Source organism: Jatropha curcas, chromosome 1, assembly GCF_041381405.1.
Source record: "Jatropha curcas cultivar XTBG-Jc1 chromosome 1, XTBG_Jcur_1.0, whole genome shotgun sequence".
In the NCBI taxonomy this organism is placed as follows: Eukaryota; Viridiplantae; Streptophyta; class Magnoliopsida; order Malpighiales; family Euphorbiaceae; genus Jatropha; species Jatropha curcas.
The window spans coordinates 32,333,171-32,351,484 of record NC_143151.1 but is presented as its reverse complement, the minus strand read 5'-3'; the positions used below and the strand labels follow the sequence as shown (position 1 = coordinate 32,351,484).

Below are 18,314 nucleotides of genomic sequence, written 5' to 3'. Positions count from 1 at the left end.
GTATGTCTCACCTTTCTATTAGTTCTCTTTTATCTATATAATAAATATATTTCAACTTATTTGGGATCAATGGTTCGACATTCTTTTTTTCTTATTTCTAAAATTAAGAATTCGATATTTATTAAGAGCTAATATTGCTGAATATTTTTATAAAAGAGAATTAACAAAGTCAGTGAAGTATGTTCTAATTAGTTTTTTTTTCCTTAATGTCAATAAATAAGTATAAGAAAAAGCAAAATTTTAATAAATTCTTTCTTAAATTAAAAAAATGACACTTTAAATTGATGCAAGAAAACGGCATCCAAAATTTGACATGCACTTTTGATTTATAATTTGACCCAACCGGCTCAATGATAGGTCCGACTCATAAAAATTGCCAAACCACACAAGTGGTGGGAGATAAAACATGTAGGCATTTTTGGTGGGTCCACAAATGCTACAATTTCTAGGTAGAAATTGACCCCTTGCTTTTTGCCGGAACATGTGACTTGACTTCCATATTTGACAAACTCATTTTTAAGGACCATTTACAATATTTATTCATTTATAAATAGTTTAGAATCATATTATTAATCTTTTTTTTTTTTTTAAAAGAAACTTTATTATTAAGGAATTTCCACGAAATTGAGGTTCTTTTTTCAAATAATACTCTTCTGGTGAGTTTGGAATTGATTTTTTTTTTTTTTAAATTACACTATCAAATTGGTAGGCGTTGATATCATTTAGTTGCTTGTCTACTTCAAGATTTTGTAGGCCATATAGATCAAATTGACACAGCCAAATGATTTAATAAATTTCAATCAAACTATATTAAATTAAATTACATGAGTTACGAAATTTAAAATGGGATTAAAAATAGAATAACATTCAATTGTTTTTGGGTAGAGCTGAGCGGGGTGTGATATATGACTGAATAAATAATGGCAAACTGGTAATTTCAAGGGGACGCCAGGACACGTTGCTGAGAGAAGGGAAGGAGAGAGTCAGAAAGACAGGAATAATGTCTTTTGTGGTTCTCTATCGAAATTCGGTGCACGAGACTTCTGTCTACCCTTGTTAATTGGGCCCCACGTGTAAGCCGACATGTTCTTCTCACATCACAACCGGGAGCTCTGACTGGGCTTCACGTAACCTAACCTAACCTATTCAAAGCCCAAAAAAGACCAAACCCAAGCCCAAAATCAACATAAATCGGAAGAGTGTAGGACTTTCTTCTTCAACTATCTAGTTTGGAAGTTGAGTTTCTTGATACAGAAGGCAAAAACCAGCGCAAAAAAGGCACAAAATGCCACCAAGATTGCAGCGGTTGGACCCATGAAGTTGAGATCATACCCAAAATGGTTTTGCACATACCATTTGATGCTCGGGTCTGGCTCTATTCCGTTCACCTTTATAGTGTCTTCAATATCACCGTACTGTGTCACAATTAATCCATACACAGTCCACGCCACCGGGCAAATATAGTAGTACCATATCCACCACTTGGGAATTCTCTGCAATGTCACAGATTGGTTTCGAACATGTCTAAACGAGCAAAGACTTCAGTTTATAGTTAATGAAAGAAAGTAATGGAAATGAACTTACTGGTTTGGGGATGAAAAATCCAGAAAAAAGGGTGAAGAGAGCAAAAAATGCGGCAGCAAAGATAGCTGCAGCTTCTTGATTTGGCGTAATTGAAACAGTCATCATTCCGTAGTATGTGAAGTAGAGAAAGGAGAAGAAGGTGATGAAGAAGAACCAGAAGAACTTAGCCAATGTCCATTGGAAGCTCACCATAGAATATACTATAAGAGAATAGTATGTAGTTTGGATGAATACATATGGTATTTCAACAAAAACCTGCATTAAGAAAAAAATTAGTCTACAGAAAAAACTTATGCAATTAATTAAATTTTTCTGAGTTTTTTTTTTTTTTTTTTTTTTTTTTCCTTGTCTCACCTGTGCCATGGCATAGGGTAAAGCTGAGTACATCCCTGCAGCTCTTTCTCTATAGAATACAGTTCTTTCAACTGCTACAACAGGCTGCACTGTGTTGCAATTGTTGATTCCAACGAACATAACTGATACGTACATTGCTCCAATGATCATGGCTAAATCAGTTGTATCCTCTCTAAGTAATTCAAAAAAAAAAAAAAGATGAAAACAAAACTTATCATTATCGCTGCAACCCCAACCACCCCCCCCCCCCCCCAAAAAAAAAAAAAAAAAAAAAGAAAAAGAAAAAGGAAAAGAAAATGGAGACTGAAAATTATACCTTTTGATTCCAACCTGCCAGAATATTGTGCCCAACAAAATAGCAGATACTAGGCTAAAAAAGAAGCGAACAAGATTATAATTGGGACTTCTCCAATAAGTCCACCATTGTTTCCAGAGGCAGAGTTTGAATTGCCCCCATGTAGATTGTGAATACTGACTAGGGAAGTATAGGTCTGTTGCCCCTGTTGGTGGTGTCCTCAATTCTTCTACTGCAGCTTTGGTTTGCCTATAAAATATAGGAATCTTAATGTTAGCTAAAACATTGATAACATTTCACAATGGTTACCATTTCTATACTTACTGATACAGAGCTGATGATCTATAATGCTCAGCGAAATCTAATTGAAGTCGAACTTCAGTTGCAGATGAGCTTGCTTCGAGCATCCAGGCTGCTGGATTTTGTCTTTCTTTAATTCTAGGCACTCCTGGAATTGCCTGAAATTAACCACAAGAGAAAATATATCAGTTATATTTTTGTTAATCAACTATAGTTTTAAGGAAAATTAATGCATACCTCAAAATATTCAATCACTTTGTGAGAATGCTGGCCTAATGGTCCGGAGTAGATGAGTTGGCCTCCTCTCTTCATTAGTACTAGCTCGTCAAAGGCTTCGAAAATGTCGATGCTAGGCTGATGAATTGTGCAGACAACTGTTCTTCCAGTATCTACAGTATTTCTTACAGTTCTCATAACAATTGCTGCTGCCCTTGCATCTAGACCAGAAGTTGGTTCGTCCATGAATATAATTGAAGGGTTTGCGACAAGTTCAACTGCTATTGTCAATCTTTTTCTTTGTTCTGTCGATAGCCCTGTTATTCCTGGTAACCCAACTAGTGCATGTCTCAGGTTGGTCAGTTCAACTAATTCCATCACTTCTTCTACAAAAACCTGAAGGCAAAAATCCATTTAAAAACTTTGTTGTAGACTAAAATGAATTTTGAGTTTCTAAAATTCAAGATTCTTACCATCTTTTCTTTGTCGCTGACTTCTTTAGGAAGTCTAAGAAAAGCTGAATAGATCAAAGACTCTCTGACAGTGACCTGAGGAGAGTGAATATCAGTCTGTTCACAGTAACCTGAAATTCTTGCAAACGTTTCTTGATTTTTAGGGAATCCAGAAATCCTAATATCGCCTTCTACATAGCCTCCAGTTTTTCTGCCTGCTAAAACATCCATTAGTGTTGTCTTTCCGGCTCCACTTACTCCCATTAAAGCTGTCAAGATTCCTGGCCTAAATGCTCCTGTCACTTCTTTAAGTAACTGCAGCCTGTCTTCTGTCACTCCTTGACACTTCATTTCCTGAAACAAAGGCATTTCAGGTAGTTACGTAGGTAAACATCAACTGATTTACACTATCACGTTATTTATATGAAGAAAAAAGAAAGATTCTCACCGAGGGCATATCCACATAATAGTTAACACTATCAAAGGACATGGATAGAGGTGGAAATGGAAGAACCATTCCTCTCTTGGGAGAAACTCCATTCTTCGCTTCTGTACTATGTCCTGACAGGATTTCACCTTCAGTATTACAATTTGACGTCAGTAAATCTGAAGTACTTTAAGTATAAACTATATCAAACTGATTTAGAATTCCAATTCTTACTTGCACCGTTTCCATTGGTTGGTGATATCTTTGTTTTCAGTTCTTTCTCTTGTGATCCTTCCTTTTCAGATTGCTCATCGGCTACTTCTTCAGATATAATTGCTTGTGGCTTACCAAGAGCTGTTATCAAGAAATGGTATTAAAAATGGTGAAAGAAAGAAAGATTAAAATTGATTCTTGATAAATTTTAATCATAGATAAAAACAAACTTACGGTTTAAATACATAAGTGAGAAAGTGAACAGAACATTGAAGAGAATTGTGAAGCCAAGAAGCGCTGCAACTCCAATCCAATACCAGTCTTCATTCTGTTCTACACCAAAAGTCTCCAGCACTGATGCACCTAACTTGGTAACATTGTCTGCTGCCTGAAATGCAATTTTATTTAATTCCATGACTTATCTTTCTTATTGTAGTATATTATTTCGCATTACAGACATACCATTCGATTCATCCATCTTGGTGAAAGCATTTCATTGACTGTCAAGGCTTTGAAGCTGTAAGAAAGAGGTGAAATCCAATGAGCCCATGTCCACCATACGGGAATTCTTCCTGTTACAATAAGAGCTCAATTCTGTAAGTTCGCGATAGGAGAATTCTTAATTGCACAGATCAAATAGGAGTATATGGATAAGTTTATGAAGCTAATGCAATTCCCTCAAGAAAGTAAAATTTTTACCTTTTGGAAGCATAAAGCCTCCCAGAAGGAACAAAATGAGGAGAGAAAGTGCTCCTCCAGTGTGTGCAATTATCATAGTCCTGCACACTCCAGACATGAGCCTAAATAGTCCAGCAGCCATTTGTTGAATCAACAATATTACCAGAAGGTGCTTGAAAAATCTGCAAAGAAAAAAAAAACAAATTGTATATACAACTAACCATAATAGTAACACTATGCATACTAGTGCAGATCCAATCTTGACATGATAATTTTACCTGCTCGATTCTGGTGCAAATCCAATAGTCCAATATGTCACAAGAGTCCAAATAATAGAACAAAAAACAGAAAATGGAACTCTAAGCAAGAAATTTGGTATGGTGAATGCCCAAGGCGGATAAAATAGGAGATCTCTATGCTTGTAAAAAACAGGAAGTCTCTTTATAGCCATAGAAAGCTCTGCAAATCCATTAAACATGTTCACAATCATTGCAAATATAATTGCACCAACATATAGAGATCCATCATCGAATGTGATGCTAAGTGTTGTCTTCAAAAACACAGTTGCTGTAATGACTGCAACGATAGTAATTTGAACTCCCTTAAATATGTAAACAGGCAAAGTTCTCTTCATCAAGAGCTTTTCCCTATCCATAGATGCTTTAAGAAGCTGCAGTTTTGAGATTGTGTATTGTTTGGATACAAGAGCTGATTTATGACTTGCAGCCTTATTGTATGGAACTGAAAACTCATTGTCAAGCTGGAGGCCAAAACGGAAAAACTTGAACAGTCTTGCAAACTCAGTAACTGATATATATTGGTAAGGCTTACTATCATCTGCCCAGTACTGTTCTTGATCTTTCTTTGATGTGACCTATAGAATAGGTGAATAAAAAACACATTAGACTAAAGAATAAGGCTCTTAAGAAAATAATGTGAAATAAATTACATTAGATGATTCTAAATGCATCCCAACAGCAACAAAGTAATATGCTTTACCTCTTGCAAGAAATCAGCAGTGCCTTTCCTCTGGGGACACTTGAATCCACAGCTCTCGAAAAATGCAAGTACATGCTCTCGAGGGCCTTGATACACAATCTGACCTTCCGATAACAGAATGATATCATCAAAGAGATCGAATGTCTCAGGATCAGGCTGAAGGAGAGACATTAATACAGTGGCATCAGTAAGATGCACAATTTGCTGCATGCACTTAACAATCTGATGTGTTGTGGAACTGTCTAGACCAGTTGATATCTCATCCATAAATAAAGTTTTTGTAGGTCCAACAATCATCTCTCCTGCATAAAAAACATGAAAGAAATTACAGCTACACCACATGTTCTTGCAGACGCTAAAAGGTTTTATTTGTAAATTAAAAATAATTATAATTAACCTGTTGTTACTCTTTTCTTTTGTCCACCAGAAATTCCTCTTCTCATTTCATCTCCCACAACTGTGTCCTTGCAAATGTCAAGCCCCAAAAGCTGTTACATCCAGGAAATATAATTATAATTAGTTAATACTATTAATCATTGATCGATAGAGTTCGAAATCAAAACTGTATGTTAACAGTAGAATAATGAAATTACTTTGAGAGTGTAATCAACAATTAAATTGCTCTTTGCTTCTTCCATTGCGGTTGCCTGTACAGAAACAAACAGTATTTTTAGTTTATTGAATGTAACTATTTGGGTTCTTCACTAATTTTAGTTCCTTAAAAATACCTTCATAAATAGATCAACATCAGCGTCAGGGGCAATGCCAGCTTCCTTCTCCTTCCTATCAAGCTCAGTTAACAGGTCTAAAATTTAAAGAACAACATGAACATTAGTTGTTGAAATAAAATAAGTTTGAAGCAAAAGTGTGCTCATTTAATTTCACTTTTGATTAATTTATTACCATATCGATGACCAACTCCTTGAAACCTTGCCGAATAATCAAAGGTTTCTTTAACCGTTAAATCTCCTAAATGTACATCATTCTGGCTAACGTAGGCTGATGTCTTTCTCGGCTCAAATTCATCAAGTTGATGACCATTGTAGCTTATTTGTCCTTGTACCTGATTCACAAGCACAGATACATTCAAAACTCATTTAACTGCATAAAATAACCCTCAAATTGACTTGAAATAACTAACCTTTAACGTAGGATCTAACTTTCCCGCCAATGCAAGGCAAAGAGTTGTCTTTCCAGATGAAGGTGGACCTAACAATAAGGTCATTCTGCAAAAAGAATGGTGCTTTATGCAAATTACAATTTTGTTATGCAATGTTCTAAATGGTAATGGAATATCAGAAATAGGTACCTTGACGGTTTTATAATTCCTGAAACATCCTTAAGGATAGTGTAGTTTGTTCTCTGGGCTAATCTGATCCCACACAAACCAACAGCTGATTCTAAAATATTTCTTGAAGTGTTCAAAAGAGTTGGGAGAGCTCTTGTGCCCACATAGCAATCAGCTTCTATTTTTAGTTGCTCAAATCTAACTTCAACTTTCGGTAGTTGGATTCCAACCCTAAATTAAATATCAATATCTCTGTATATATGAGTATCTGTGAAATATCTAGTAATACTGAAATCATCTCGAGAGAATGAGATTGAAAGTTCTTGCAACCCTAATAGAGGCCTAACAAATAAAAAAGGAAAACAGAGAGAAAATAAATAAAATAGATGATGCCATTAATTAAGACAACTCACATGTCAATACGAGCTCTCAACTTTGTCAAGAAAGTGTCATTATCTTGTTCAGGAACCTTAAAATTTCTTTCAATAAACTGGTTCCTGTCGTTGACATCATCAAAGTTCCTAACATCAACCAACTTGCACTGTTGGTTTTTATTTTCTACTAAAGAATTGAGTAAGCCAGTCCTTAAACGAGTGTAAGTTGGCAGTTTTTGTATAGCTGACAATGTAAGAGCTTCTTCATCCTCGTTTCTTGATTGAGAAGCACTCGCAAAGACGTCTTCCATAGCTAATTATTCTTGGCCCTTATGCGCCAAAAGCAAATAACTTGTTCTTTAAATAAACAAGCTGAAATAACAATTTATGAAGTTTCTGTTTATGTAGGACTCTAAGTAGAAAAAGAGTCCTGTAAGCACAAAACTATTGATCAAACGATAATGTCGATAAAGAAACTGACTACAATTATTAAAAATAAGTGGTTCCAGAGTTCCGTGCCATGCAAAGGTAGTGACATATTTTATGTACCGATTTATCCGGTCAATTTCCAACACCAATTGCATGTCCGATTCAAATCTGGAATTGGACATCCAATTCAATTCATTCTCGTACTCATCAGTTTTGACATAATTAATATTATTCAAATAGTCATAGGAGGGATTACTACACTCAATGCCTCGCGAGCAAGAAAATAGCACCATAGTGTACTTTGAACAAATTCCACATCCGATAAGTAAATGTTGGTGGTTCCTGGGCTTATAACAGACCGCCTATATGGATATATATACACATCAATTGGCAGTCACAAACACAAACCTTTCGAAGCTTTTTGATTAAAAAATTCTCAGCAAACGGCAAATACATAAAGAAATGCAAAGACAAAGGGTGAAAGCAACCAATTCTGCAGCAACTGGTCTCGTGAAATCTGGTTTAAACCCATATTGGTCTTGTACATATACTACTGGGAAAATCCAATAGTACCAGACCCACCACTTGGGAATTTTCTGAAATTAAAAAAAAAAATGTTGAAATAATTAATTATTTTTAAATTTTGGTAAAAGGGTATGAAAAGAATGATGCAAACAGGATATGTTATGTGCGTAATATATAATCCACTCTTCTCAAACTCTCAATTCAGTTCTCTATTTTTCTTATATTTGGTTCAGTCTAATCCAAAATATATGACTTTTCAATCAATATAAAAAAAAAAAAAATTAATTTAACGTTTTATTCATTATAGTTTATATTTTCAGTTATATAAATTTACTTTAGACACATGCCATTAAATTGTTTAGTCATAGGTTAATCTTTTCTAATATTGTTGATTGTATTGTTACTAAATTTTTCTTAACCTCATCTCGATGTGTCGAGGTAATTTTGTTGTTTGTGTTTCTTATTAGTCAATTTAATAACATTGTTCTGCTTAATAATAATAATAATAATAATAATAATTATTATTATTATTCTAATAATAATAATTATTATTATTGTTAAGGAATTTCTATAAAGTTTGGAATTGAACTTTTTTTTTTCAAAGAATATTATTCAGGTCAGTTTGGAATTGATTTGATCCTTTTTTATTTTTTTCCAAAATTAATAATAACAATATTATTAATTAATTTTTGAAAAAAAAAAAAAAACAAAAAGAAAAACTCAATATCAAAGTGGTAGGCGTTGAACCATTTGTTGTATGCAATATAAATCAAATTAAACTAAATAGGAAGAGAATAAGACTTTCTTCTTTAACTATCTAGTTTGGAAGTTAAGTTTCTTGATACAGAAGGCAAAAACTAGGGCAAAAAAGGCACAAAAAGCCGCCAAGATTGCAGCAGTTGGACCCATGAAGTTAAGATCATACCCAAAATGGTTTTGCACAAACAATTTAATGCTTGGTTCTGGTTCTATCCCACTCATCTTTATATATCTTCAATATCACCATACTTAATATACTGTTTCTATTAAAAAAAATTTGACCATATGTAATATATATTTGTTTGTGTAATTATATTATTTTTACATGCTTTTCTAATCAAGTTTAATCTACTTGTAGTATGAAATTACAAATATATTTTTACCCCCTATAAAACAAATTCTTGCTCCTTCACTGGCATATGAATACAAGATTTATATATATCACAAAGCACAACTTATGATTTGGTTTACAAAGCCTGGAATTTTTATTTCTATCTTGTTTGGAAATTCAGAAATCTTATGCAGAAGGCATAAAGAGATGCAAAGAAAACGGTGAAGGCAACCAATACTGCAGCAACTGGTCCCATGAAATCTGGTTTAAACCCATATTCGTCTTGTATGTACCATTTAACTGTAGGATCAGGTTCAATCCCGCGAGCTTTAATGGTGTCTTCAACATCTCTATATTGGGAGACAATTAGTCCATACACTGTCCACGCTAATGGGCAAATCCAATAGTACCAGACCCACCACTTAGGAATTTTCTAATATTTCAAAACAAAAAAAAAAGTTAAAATAGCTAATTATTTTCAAGTTTTGATAAAAAAGGCATGAAAAGAATGATAATAAGAACATACCGGTCTTGGGATGAAGAAGCCAGAGAAAAGATTGAAAAGAGCATAAAATGCTGCAGCGAAAATAGCTGCTACTTGCAGGTTTGGAGAAAGGGAAGCAGTCATCATTCCATAGTAAGTAAAGTAGAGGAAAGAGAAGAAGGAGATGAAATAGAACCAAAAGAATTTTGCTGCTGTCCATTCAAAGGCCACCATTGCATATACAATTGCTGTGTAATATGTAGTTTGAACTAGCACATATGGCATTTCAACAATAATCTGCAGGCCATTGGGTCACTCAAATTCAGTTTAATTGTTTTCAGATGAAAAGACCAATCAAAGTTTAAACATAAACTCACCTGTGCAAGAGCATAAGGTAGTGCAGAGTACATCCCAGCTGCTCTTTCTCTATAAAAGACAGTTCTTTCAACTGTTACTATGGGCTGTACTGTTGAACAATTGTTAACACCGATAAAGAAAACAGACGCATACATGGCACCGATGATCATTGTCAAATCATTTGAGCTTTCCCTGAATAGTAGACAAACAGATCAAGTTAAAACTTTTTAGCTGCTAAACTAGTGAAGTACACAGTTATTAATATGCTAGATAAGAGTGACAAAATAGAAATAGACCTTTTCCGGCCAACCTTCCAAAATACAGTCCCAACAATTAGAGCAGAAATTAAAGTGACGAAAAATCTAACAAGGTTATAATCAGGACTTCTCCAATATGTCCACCATTGTTTCCAAAGGCAAGATTTGAATTGGCCCCATGTAGGTTGAGAATATTTAGATGCAAAATAAAGGTCACTTGCTCCTGGTGGTGGTGTGCTTAATTCCTTTACTAAAGCCCTGTTTCTCCTGCTCATAAATGTTACTTGCTATTATTTGTTTATCATTTATCAAACTTCAAAAACCCAGATAATTTAGCATATGCTGTGAACATACTCATATAAGGAAGATGATTTGTAGTACTCTGCAAAGTCAATTCCAAGTTGGATTTCTGCTGCTATGGAGCTCACTTCAAGCATCCATGTTGCTGGATTGTACTTCTCTTTAATTTTAGGAACTCCAGAAATTGCCTGAAATATGCAAAAATGTGCATTTAGAACATGAAAAAAAAAGTTGATTTACTGGTACTAGAATCGTGTCTGCAGTCGCGGGACTGCCGGTTTGAATCCTGGTTAAAGTCAAATTAACAAAACAAACAAGGAAAATGTTTTAGGAAGATGAATTACTTCGAAGTATTCGATGATTTTATGCGAATTTCGACCCAATGGGCCTAAGTAGATAACTTGTCCTCCTCTTTTCATTAGTAGCAACTCATCAAAGGCTTCAAATATGTCAATGCTAGGTTGATGGATTGTGCATACAACAGTTCTTCCAGTATCCACAGTGTTTCTTACAGTCCTCATAACAATTGCTGCTGCTCTTGCATCGAGTCCAGAAGTTGGTTCATCCATGAAAATGATCGAAGGATTAGCTACAAGTTCAACAGCAATTGTCAATCTTTTTCGTTGTTCTGTTGACAATCCTGTAACTCCCGGAAGCCCAACTAGAGCATCCTTTAGATTGTTTAGTTCTACCAACTCCATCACTTCATCTACAAAGCTCTGTATGAATAAAACCCACAATTGTTTCAGCACTTTTATTCATTACCTCATAGGCTTTTTATGAGAAGTATTAAAATTACCATCTTTTCATGTTTTCCCACTTCTTTCGGGAGTCGAAGAAATGCTGAATAAATTAAGGATTCTCTAACTGTGACTTGTGGCGAATGGATATCCGTCTGTTCACAATATCCAGAAATTCTTGCAAAGGTTTCTTGCTTCTTGGGGAATCCCGAAATCCTAATATCGCCTTCAATGTATCCGCCTGTCTTTCTTCCTGCCAAAACATCCATCAACGTTGTTTTTCCAGCTCCACTGACTCCCATCAGTGCTGTAAGGATTCCAGGCCTAAATGTGCCTGTTACACCACGAAGTAATTGTAGCCTGTCTTGTCCGACTCCTTGATCCCTCATTTCCTATTATTAATCAAAGATACAAAAGAGTTTAAGTTCTTGTATTCTTATACTGCTTGATAGCCTTGTCAAGAAATAAATTGCAATTGGAAAAGGAATTAAGTCTTACAGAGGGCATATCCACATAATAATCCACATTATCAAAGGACATGGCTAGAGGAGTGAAAGGCAGGACCATTCCTCTTTTGGCAGCAACATCATGAGCTACAGATGTATTTCTACTTGAATGGTTGCTCGTTGTCCGGACTGCCATCTCTCCTAAGACATTCCAATTTTAATATAGTATGAGTCAGGAATTCAAGAATTAATGCTAAGTAGAGAATGCAATTTATACATATCTTACTTGAATTGTTTTCTTGAGAAGGAGATAATGAATTGGCTCTTCTTGGTTCAACCCTTGACCCTCGCACATTACCAATCTCCATTTCCATTGCTGTTTCTTCGGAGATTATTGCTTGTGGCTTTCCAGGAGCTATTATACAAAAGTTTGATAGTCATGCACTCAAAAGAAGAAAATTCAACATCAGACATTGAAAGGAGACTGATACAACTTACGACTTAAGTAGGCAAGAGCAAATGTAAAAAGGACATTGAAGAGAATTGCAAAACCCAAAAGAGCAACCGCACCAATCCAATACCAGTCCTCATCAGGGAAGATATCAAAGTTCTCGAGCACTGCTATGCCTAATCTAGTAACATTATCTGAAGCCTGCAGATGGTAATGTCCTTCAATAACTTGTAGAGAAAAAGAATGTCTATTTGTTTAAAATGACTTCTTTTGATCAACTTACCAGTTTGTCCATCCACCTGGAGGCGAACATTTCATTCACGCTAATGGCATTATAACCATATGTTATAGGTGAAACCCAATAAGCCCATGCCCAACCTTTTGGAATTTCACCTGTCATAAAATGCAGCAAAACTTATACTAGTGATGTCACAAATTAACTAATGTGGTACTAAATTTGCTCTTATTTAAAGTTCTTGGCTTTCATACGAACCTTTAGGAAGAATAAAACCTCCAAGCATGAAAATAAGAAGAAGAATCAGTGCCCCGCCTGTGTTAGCGATGATCATAGTCCTGCAAATACCAGCAATAAGCCTAAACATTCCAGCTGCCATTTGCTGGACCAGAAACACTAGTACCAAATGCTTGAAAAACCTGCAAATGTCATACCCAAAAAGTTCAGTCACAATTCAAACTTCAAACTCTTAATCTCGCAGTACTGAAGATGACTCTGGTGCCACCTAGCCAGAGGTAATTAGTTATTTTACTTCAATTTTACGACACTAAACAATTACCTGCCAGCTTCAGGTACAAATCCTATGGTGAAATATGCGATAACGACCCAAACAATAGACTCCAGTATAGCAATAGGCACCCTTAGAAGAAGAGTTGGGAGAGTAAAAGTCCAAGCGGGATGGAACAAGAGATCTCTATGCTTGTAAAATACAGGAAGCCTTGTAATCATCAGTGATAGCTCTGCATATCCATTGAACATGTTATGGATGACACTAAATGTAAGTGCACCAACATAGAGTTGCCCATCACTTTCATTTCTTGTGTGCATTTTTGTTCTTAAAAACACAGTGGAAGCTATGAATGCAACTATAATAAGTTGGACAGCTTTTGAGACATAAACGAAGGCATTTCTTTTTATCAGTAGCCATTCTTTGTTCCAACAAGCTTTAAGCAGTTCCATTCTTGGAACCGAGTATCTTGTGAATACTAGAGCTGCTCTGTGGCTCTGGGACTTGTCAAATGGGACTGAGAGTTGGTTTTGCAGTTGCAATCCCACATGGAATCTCTTGAATTTTTCTGCAAATTCAGGAACTGATATGTATCTGTATGGCATGCTTCTGTCTGCCCAGTACTGCTCTTGGTCTTTCCTTGAAGTAACCTGTGACGATTACTCTAATTAATTAAATATGTGTAAATTTTTTTATAATTTGACTAACATGGTAATTGGTAAAATAAAAAAATTTAAGCTATGGACTCAAAATTTAAACTCTTCCACTAGAAGTGAGCATTCAAACCAAACCAAATCAAATCAATACTTGTCAAATAAACCAAAATTTTGTAAAGCATAAATCCAACTGAACCAAATAATGTACGTGACAAAAGACTGAACTGATTATGTAAAGGACTGAATGGAACCGAACCAAACTGATTCGATTCAGTTGACCTTACCGTAAGGAATTCAAGTACTCGTCAAAGGCATAATAAGTTCAAAAGAAAGCCCATCAATTGATCAAATGGGATGGGCCTGGAGAGAGGCTTGAAGGCTTTCTTTGGATTTGTTAAGCTACGATACAAACTACGATAATAAGGTGCTTCCACATAAATAATATATGATGATCGTACCTCTTGCAAGAAATCTGCGGTTCCCTTTCTCTCGGGGCAGCGGAACCCACAGCTCTCAAAGAATTCAAGGACGTGGACTCGTGGGCCCTGGTAGACGATTTGACCTTCCGATAAGAAGATGATGTCATCAAACAGATCGAACGTCTCAGGAGCGGGCTGCAGTAGGGACATGAGTACCGTAGCCTCAGTGAAGTGTACGATCTGCTGTAGGCACTTCACTATTTGATACGTTGTGGAGCTATCTAGACCTGTTGATATCTCATCCATGAATAGTGTTTTTGTGGGCCCAACAATCATCTCTCCTGTATTAATCAAAGATTAGCTTAACCAACTGTATTTGGTTTCCAGTCAAAAAGAAAATATCAATAGTTTGCTTAATAAAAATTTAGTTTCCCTGCGATATTGGAACATGTCTCTTAATATTTTTTTCTTTTAAATATTTATGTAAATTAAATTATTATATAAAACAATATAAATCTTTCAAAGAAAGACAAAAATATGGAAAAAAAATATGATACTAGAATTTGAATTTTTAATATTAAAAATTTATATTTTTTCAAAAATATAACATCATTCAATATGTAACATATGATATTTTTTTTTAAATAAAGCATTAATTTATTTCTTTACTTTAGTACTAGGATATAAAAATACTCTTAACTTTGAATGTTAGTGTAACTTTATCATATTTCAACCATAACTTGAAATTAAATTTTAAGGTATATTTGTCAATAATTTAAAAAAAAAATTTGAAGAATTTGTAGCGAATTACGAAAGTTAAGGTATTTTTGTTTATGACGTAGGTACGAGGCCTTAAAAAAAATGCATACTAAAATACAAATTAAATACTAAACCTGTTGTTACTCTTTTCTTCTGACCACCAGATATTCCTCGTAGCATTTCATCTCCTACAATGGTGTCTTTGCATATATCAAGTCCTAATATCTGTTACATTAACAGAAATAAAATTAAAAATTGATGATAATAATAATAAAGTGATTGTGAGCCCCAAAATTGGAAATGCAATATTTACTTCACAACTTTGGAAATTCTTCAACTTACCTTTAGAGTATAGTCTGTAATAAGATTGCTTTTCACTCCTTCCATTGCAGTTGCCTGGAAAATTACAGATAATTATGGATTATTCAAATTATATTTCAATAATAATGATGAAAATGAGGTAACTTTGCCTTTTGCTTTTGCTTGATATTTTGAAAAAAAAAAACAAAATTTCCAATTTTAAAAATCCATAGACTTTAAAATTTAAATTTCACATAAAAATGAAGAATGATTACCTTCATGAAAAGGTCCACTTCTGCCTCTGGGAATAAACCAGCATCCCTCTCTCTCCTTGCAAGCTCTTTTAGGAGTTCTATATATTAATAAATGTAATACAGAAAATTCAATTTAACTAATTAATTTGGTTCGATAAATTAGGAGTACTGAGATGCAATTTTGCTTTCTAAAATATAATTAATTACCCTCTCTACTACCAATCCCCTGGCACCTTGCAGAGAAATCCAGGGTTTCTTTGACTGTCATAACTCCAACATGAACATCATTTTGGCTAATATAAGCAGATGTCTTTCTGGGCACAAATTCATTGAGCTTATACCCATTATATGTTATCTCTCCTGTAACCTGCAAGTAAAATTCAATTTTGATTTTGTTTATGTATGCTTTATTCGAATAATAAATTACCTAAAATTAAGCCCAATTAAAATTAGGGTCACTAACCTTAAGATCTGGGTCCAACTTTCCTGCCAGAGCTAGCAACAAGGTTGTTTTTCCAGAGGATGGTGGACCTAACAATAGTGCCATTCTATAACAAATGGAAAATATGTCAGAAATTAACAATCGAGCGTCTATCTCATGATATAAAAATGTCTGACATTTACCTTGACGGTTTTATAATCCCAGATACATCTTTCAGGATTGTAAGCTTTGTTCTCTTGGCAAAACTAATCCCAAACATGCCAAGACCTGATTCTACCATGTTCTTGGCGCTATTTAAAAGAGTAGGAAGAGCTCTGCTGCCAATATAGCAATTTGCTTCCACAGTTAAATGCTCAAATCTAACTTCCACAGTAGGAAGTTGAATTCCAACCCTGCAATTACAAAATATATATATATTTATATTACTATATATAAAATAAAAAATACAGATTACATGCAATTACTATTTTTCTTGAAAAATTTAACAGTTACCTATCGACTCTCTGTCTCATTTTTTTCAAGAACTTCTCATTGTCCTCCTCTGCAACCTTAAAAACAGTACTGATAAAAGTGTGTTTATCATTCATGTCAAGCTTTCTAACATCAACTTCTTTATGCACTGTTGTGGTTTCTTGAAGCTCATTCTGTACAATAGATTTCATAATAGTTGTTCTTATCCTGTCATAAGTTGGTAACTTTTCTATAGCAGCCCATTTTAGAGCTTCTTCATCTTCAATGGCAGTACTGTGATGGCTATTTCCTCTTGAAAATACATCTTCCGTGTGCCAACTTCTTCTGCTAACACTTCTGCTCATTTTCTTGGGCTTCTTTGCCTCTTTGAAGTTCTTGCAAAATTAAAAATTATTGCATCAAATTATTGTTAAATTTATAAGAATTCTTTATCAAATTACGAAAATCATGTTCAAGAATTAATTTGTTGTTAGGACTCATTTATATTTTGTTTGGTCGCTAAGAAAAGGTAGTAATAGAAAGAAAAGAAAGATAAAAACTTTGGATTTTTGCACTCAAATAATTAACAAAGTCTAAGGGTCCTAGCTATTGTTGAATTTTCTGAGTCGATGAGGTTAAACAGTTTCAAACATTTGACTCTGTGGACGGTAAGTTCACACATCATTTAAAGAAAACGCCACCAAAATTTCCTCTTTTTCAATATGCATGTACTTTGCGTAGCTACCAAACACAGGGATTATATTTAATTTCAATAATGTGAAAAAAAAAAAAAAATCCCAGATCAGTTCAGTTTGGGTTCTAAATTATTTGTCAAAATAATTTAGTGGAAAAAAAATGCGAACTTTGCATAAAAATGGTTCCAAATAATTTGAAAAAAAAAAAAGAAAAAAAAAAACTTTTGTTGGCAGATAAAAGATTTTAGAGTATGACAATCTCATCACAAAATCCCATCATTACCAACTTAACATGGACATGTCACTGAAATCTTCAGATGTCTAGGCGACTTCAGTTTCAGTGCAAGTCTTTATTATTATTATTATTTTTTCATTGCAATTATTTTTAAAATCTCTTTTTTGGAAAGCAATTTCATATATATGCAAAAGTTGCATAAGATGGGATAAAGAAAAAAAAGGGTAGAAGTTGCATGGAGAAAAAAAAAACAGAAAGAAAAGAACAGAAAAGAAAAGAACTTACCCTGGTTTAATTCTTGAATATACAGAATAGAAATGGAGTTAGAGGAGAAGGCCTTCAAAGATGGATTCTTTGAGAGAACTAATTTGGGGTTTGCTAAATCCTGAGAAGCTCTCCTCTCTCTCTATCTCTCTCTCTTTTAGTTGTAAGGAGAATAGCATGCAATGGAAGTTGTAGGGTAGGGTATAAATACAAGAGGAAATGCAAATTTCAACGTCGACGACTAAATGGAACGTTATTAGCTGCTGGAGATTACATACAGAAGGTGCATGTAAGTCTAATTGAAATTTTTGTATTTTGATGATATTGATTTTACTTCCTATAAAACAGAAATAGAATATTTCATATATTTGAAAAATCACCAATAACAAATCCCAATGAAAAGAAAAAAAGATATTGACGAGATCATGTATTCAAAATTGGGCACTTGTGTGTGTATTTTTTATTTTTTTTTATGATGAATAATTAGCATGTAATAATTAACTACATTTTTTGGTATTATCATTAATATCATTAATAACTAGTGTTAGAATCTGCGTGATGCGCAGAACAATATTTAAAAATGAAATAATTTTTTTATAATTTCGACATAAATACAACACGAATATTAGATGGTTGATACGAACAGAACACTTTTAATCAGCTTAATATTATAAATAAGTTAATTGGATAGTGTTGACCCATATATAACTTTTGTAACCCACTTAATATTATAAATAGGTTAAGTTTTGTGTTGACCTATATTCAATCTACATAACTGTTTATAGTATTTTTAACTTTTAACCTATTTAACTCCAATTATATTTAAAAATAAATTTTC

At 34.1% G+C, this 18,314-nt stretch overlaps 2 protein-coding genes across 2 annotated transcripts; both read right to left on the bottom strand.

Moving 5' to 3' along the window:
- Positions 1-768: 768 nt before the first annotated feature.
- LOC105631545 (ABC transporter G family member 36) lies at positions 769-7,619 on the bottom strand. The gene is made up of 21 exons (XM_089720769.1): positions 7,220-7,619; positions 6,828-7,037; positions 6,660-6,744; positions 6,422-6,581; positions 6,247-6,323; positions 6,112-6,165; positions 5,916-6,006; positions 5,519-5,820; positions 4,798-5,393; positions 4,541-4,701; positions 4,304-4,413; positions 4,076-4,229; positions 3,863-3,982; positions 3,650-3,777; positions 3,223-3,555; positions 2,771-3,145; positions 2,558-2,691; positions 2,255-2,482; positions 1,939-2,110; positions 1,585-1,839; positions 769-1,493 (listed from the first exon to the last, which is right to left on the bottom strand). The coding sequence occupies exons 1-21, from the start codon at positions 7,489-7,491 to the stop codon at positions 1,221-1,223; spliced, it is 4,290 nt and encodes a 1,429-aa protein (XP_089576895.1). The 5' UTR covers positions 7,492-7,619; the 3' UTR covers positions 769-1,220.
- Positions 7,620-9,133: 1,514 nt separating this feature from the next.
- Positions 9,134-17,655, bottom strand: LOC149499401 (ABC transporter G family member 36-like). The gene is made up of 22 exons (XM_089720753.1): positions 17,498-17,655; positions 16,325-16,677; positions 16,015-16,224; positions 15,854-15,938; positions 15,598-15,757; positions 15,412-15,488; positions 15,179-15,232; positions 14,971-15,061; positions 14,117-14,418; positions 13,054-13,652; positions 12,753-12,913; positions 12,543-12,652; positions 12,307-12,460; positions 12,095-12,223; positions 11,861-12,009; positions 11,422-11,754; positions 10,967-11,341; positions 10,677-10,810; positions 10,362-10,589; positions 10,086-10,257; positions 9,751-10,005; positions 9,134-9,657 (listed from the first exon to the last, which is right to left on the bottom strand). Exons 2-22 carry the CDS (start codon positions 16,645-16,647, stop codon positions 9,385-9,387), a joined length of 4,374 nt encoding a protein of 1,457 aa, XP_089576879.1. The 5' UTR covers positions 16,648-16,677; positions 17,498-17,655; the 3' UTR covers positions 9,134-9,384.
- Positions 17,656-18,314: the final 659 nt, after the last annotated feature.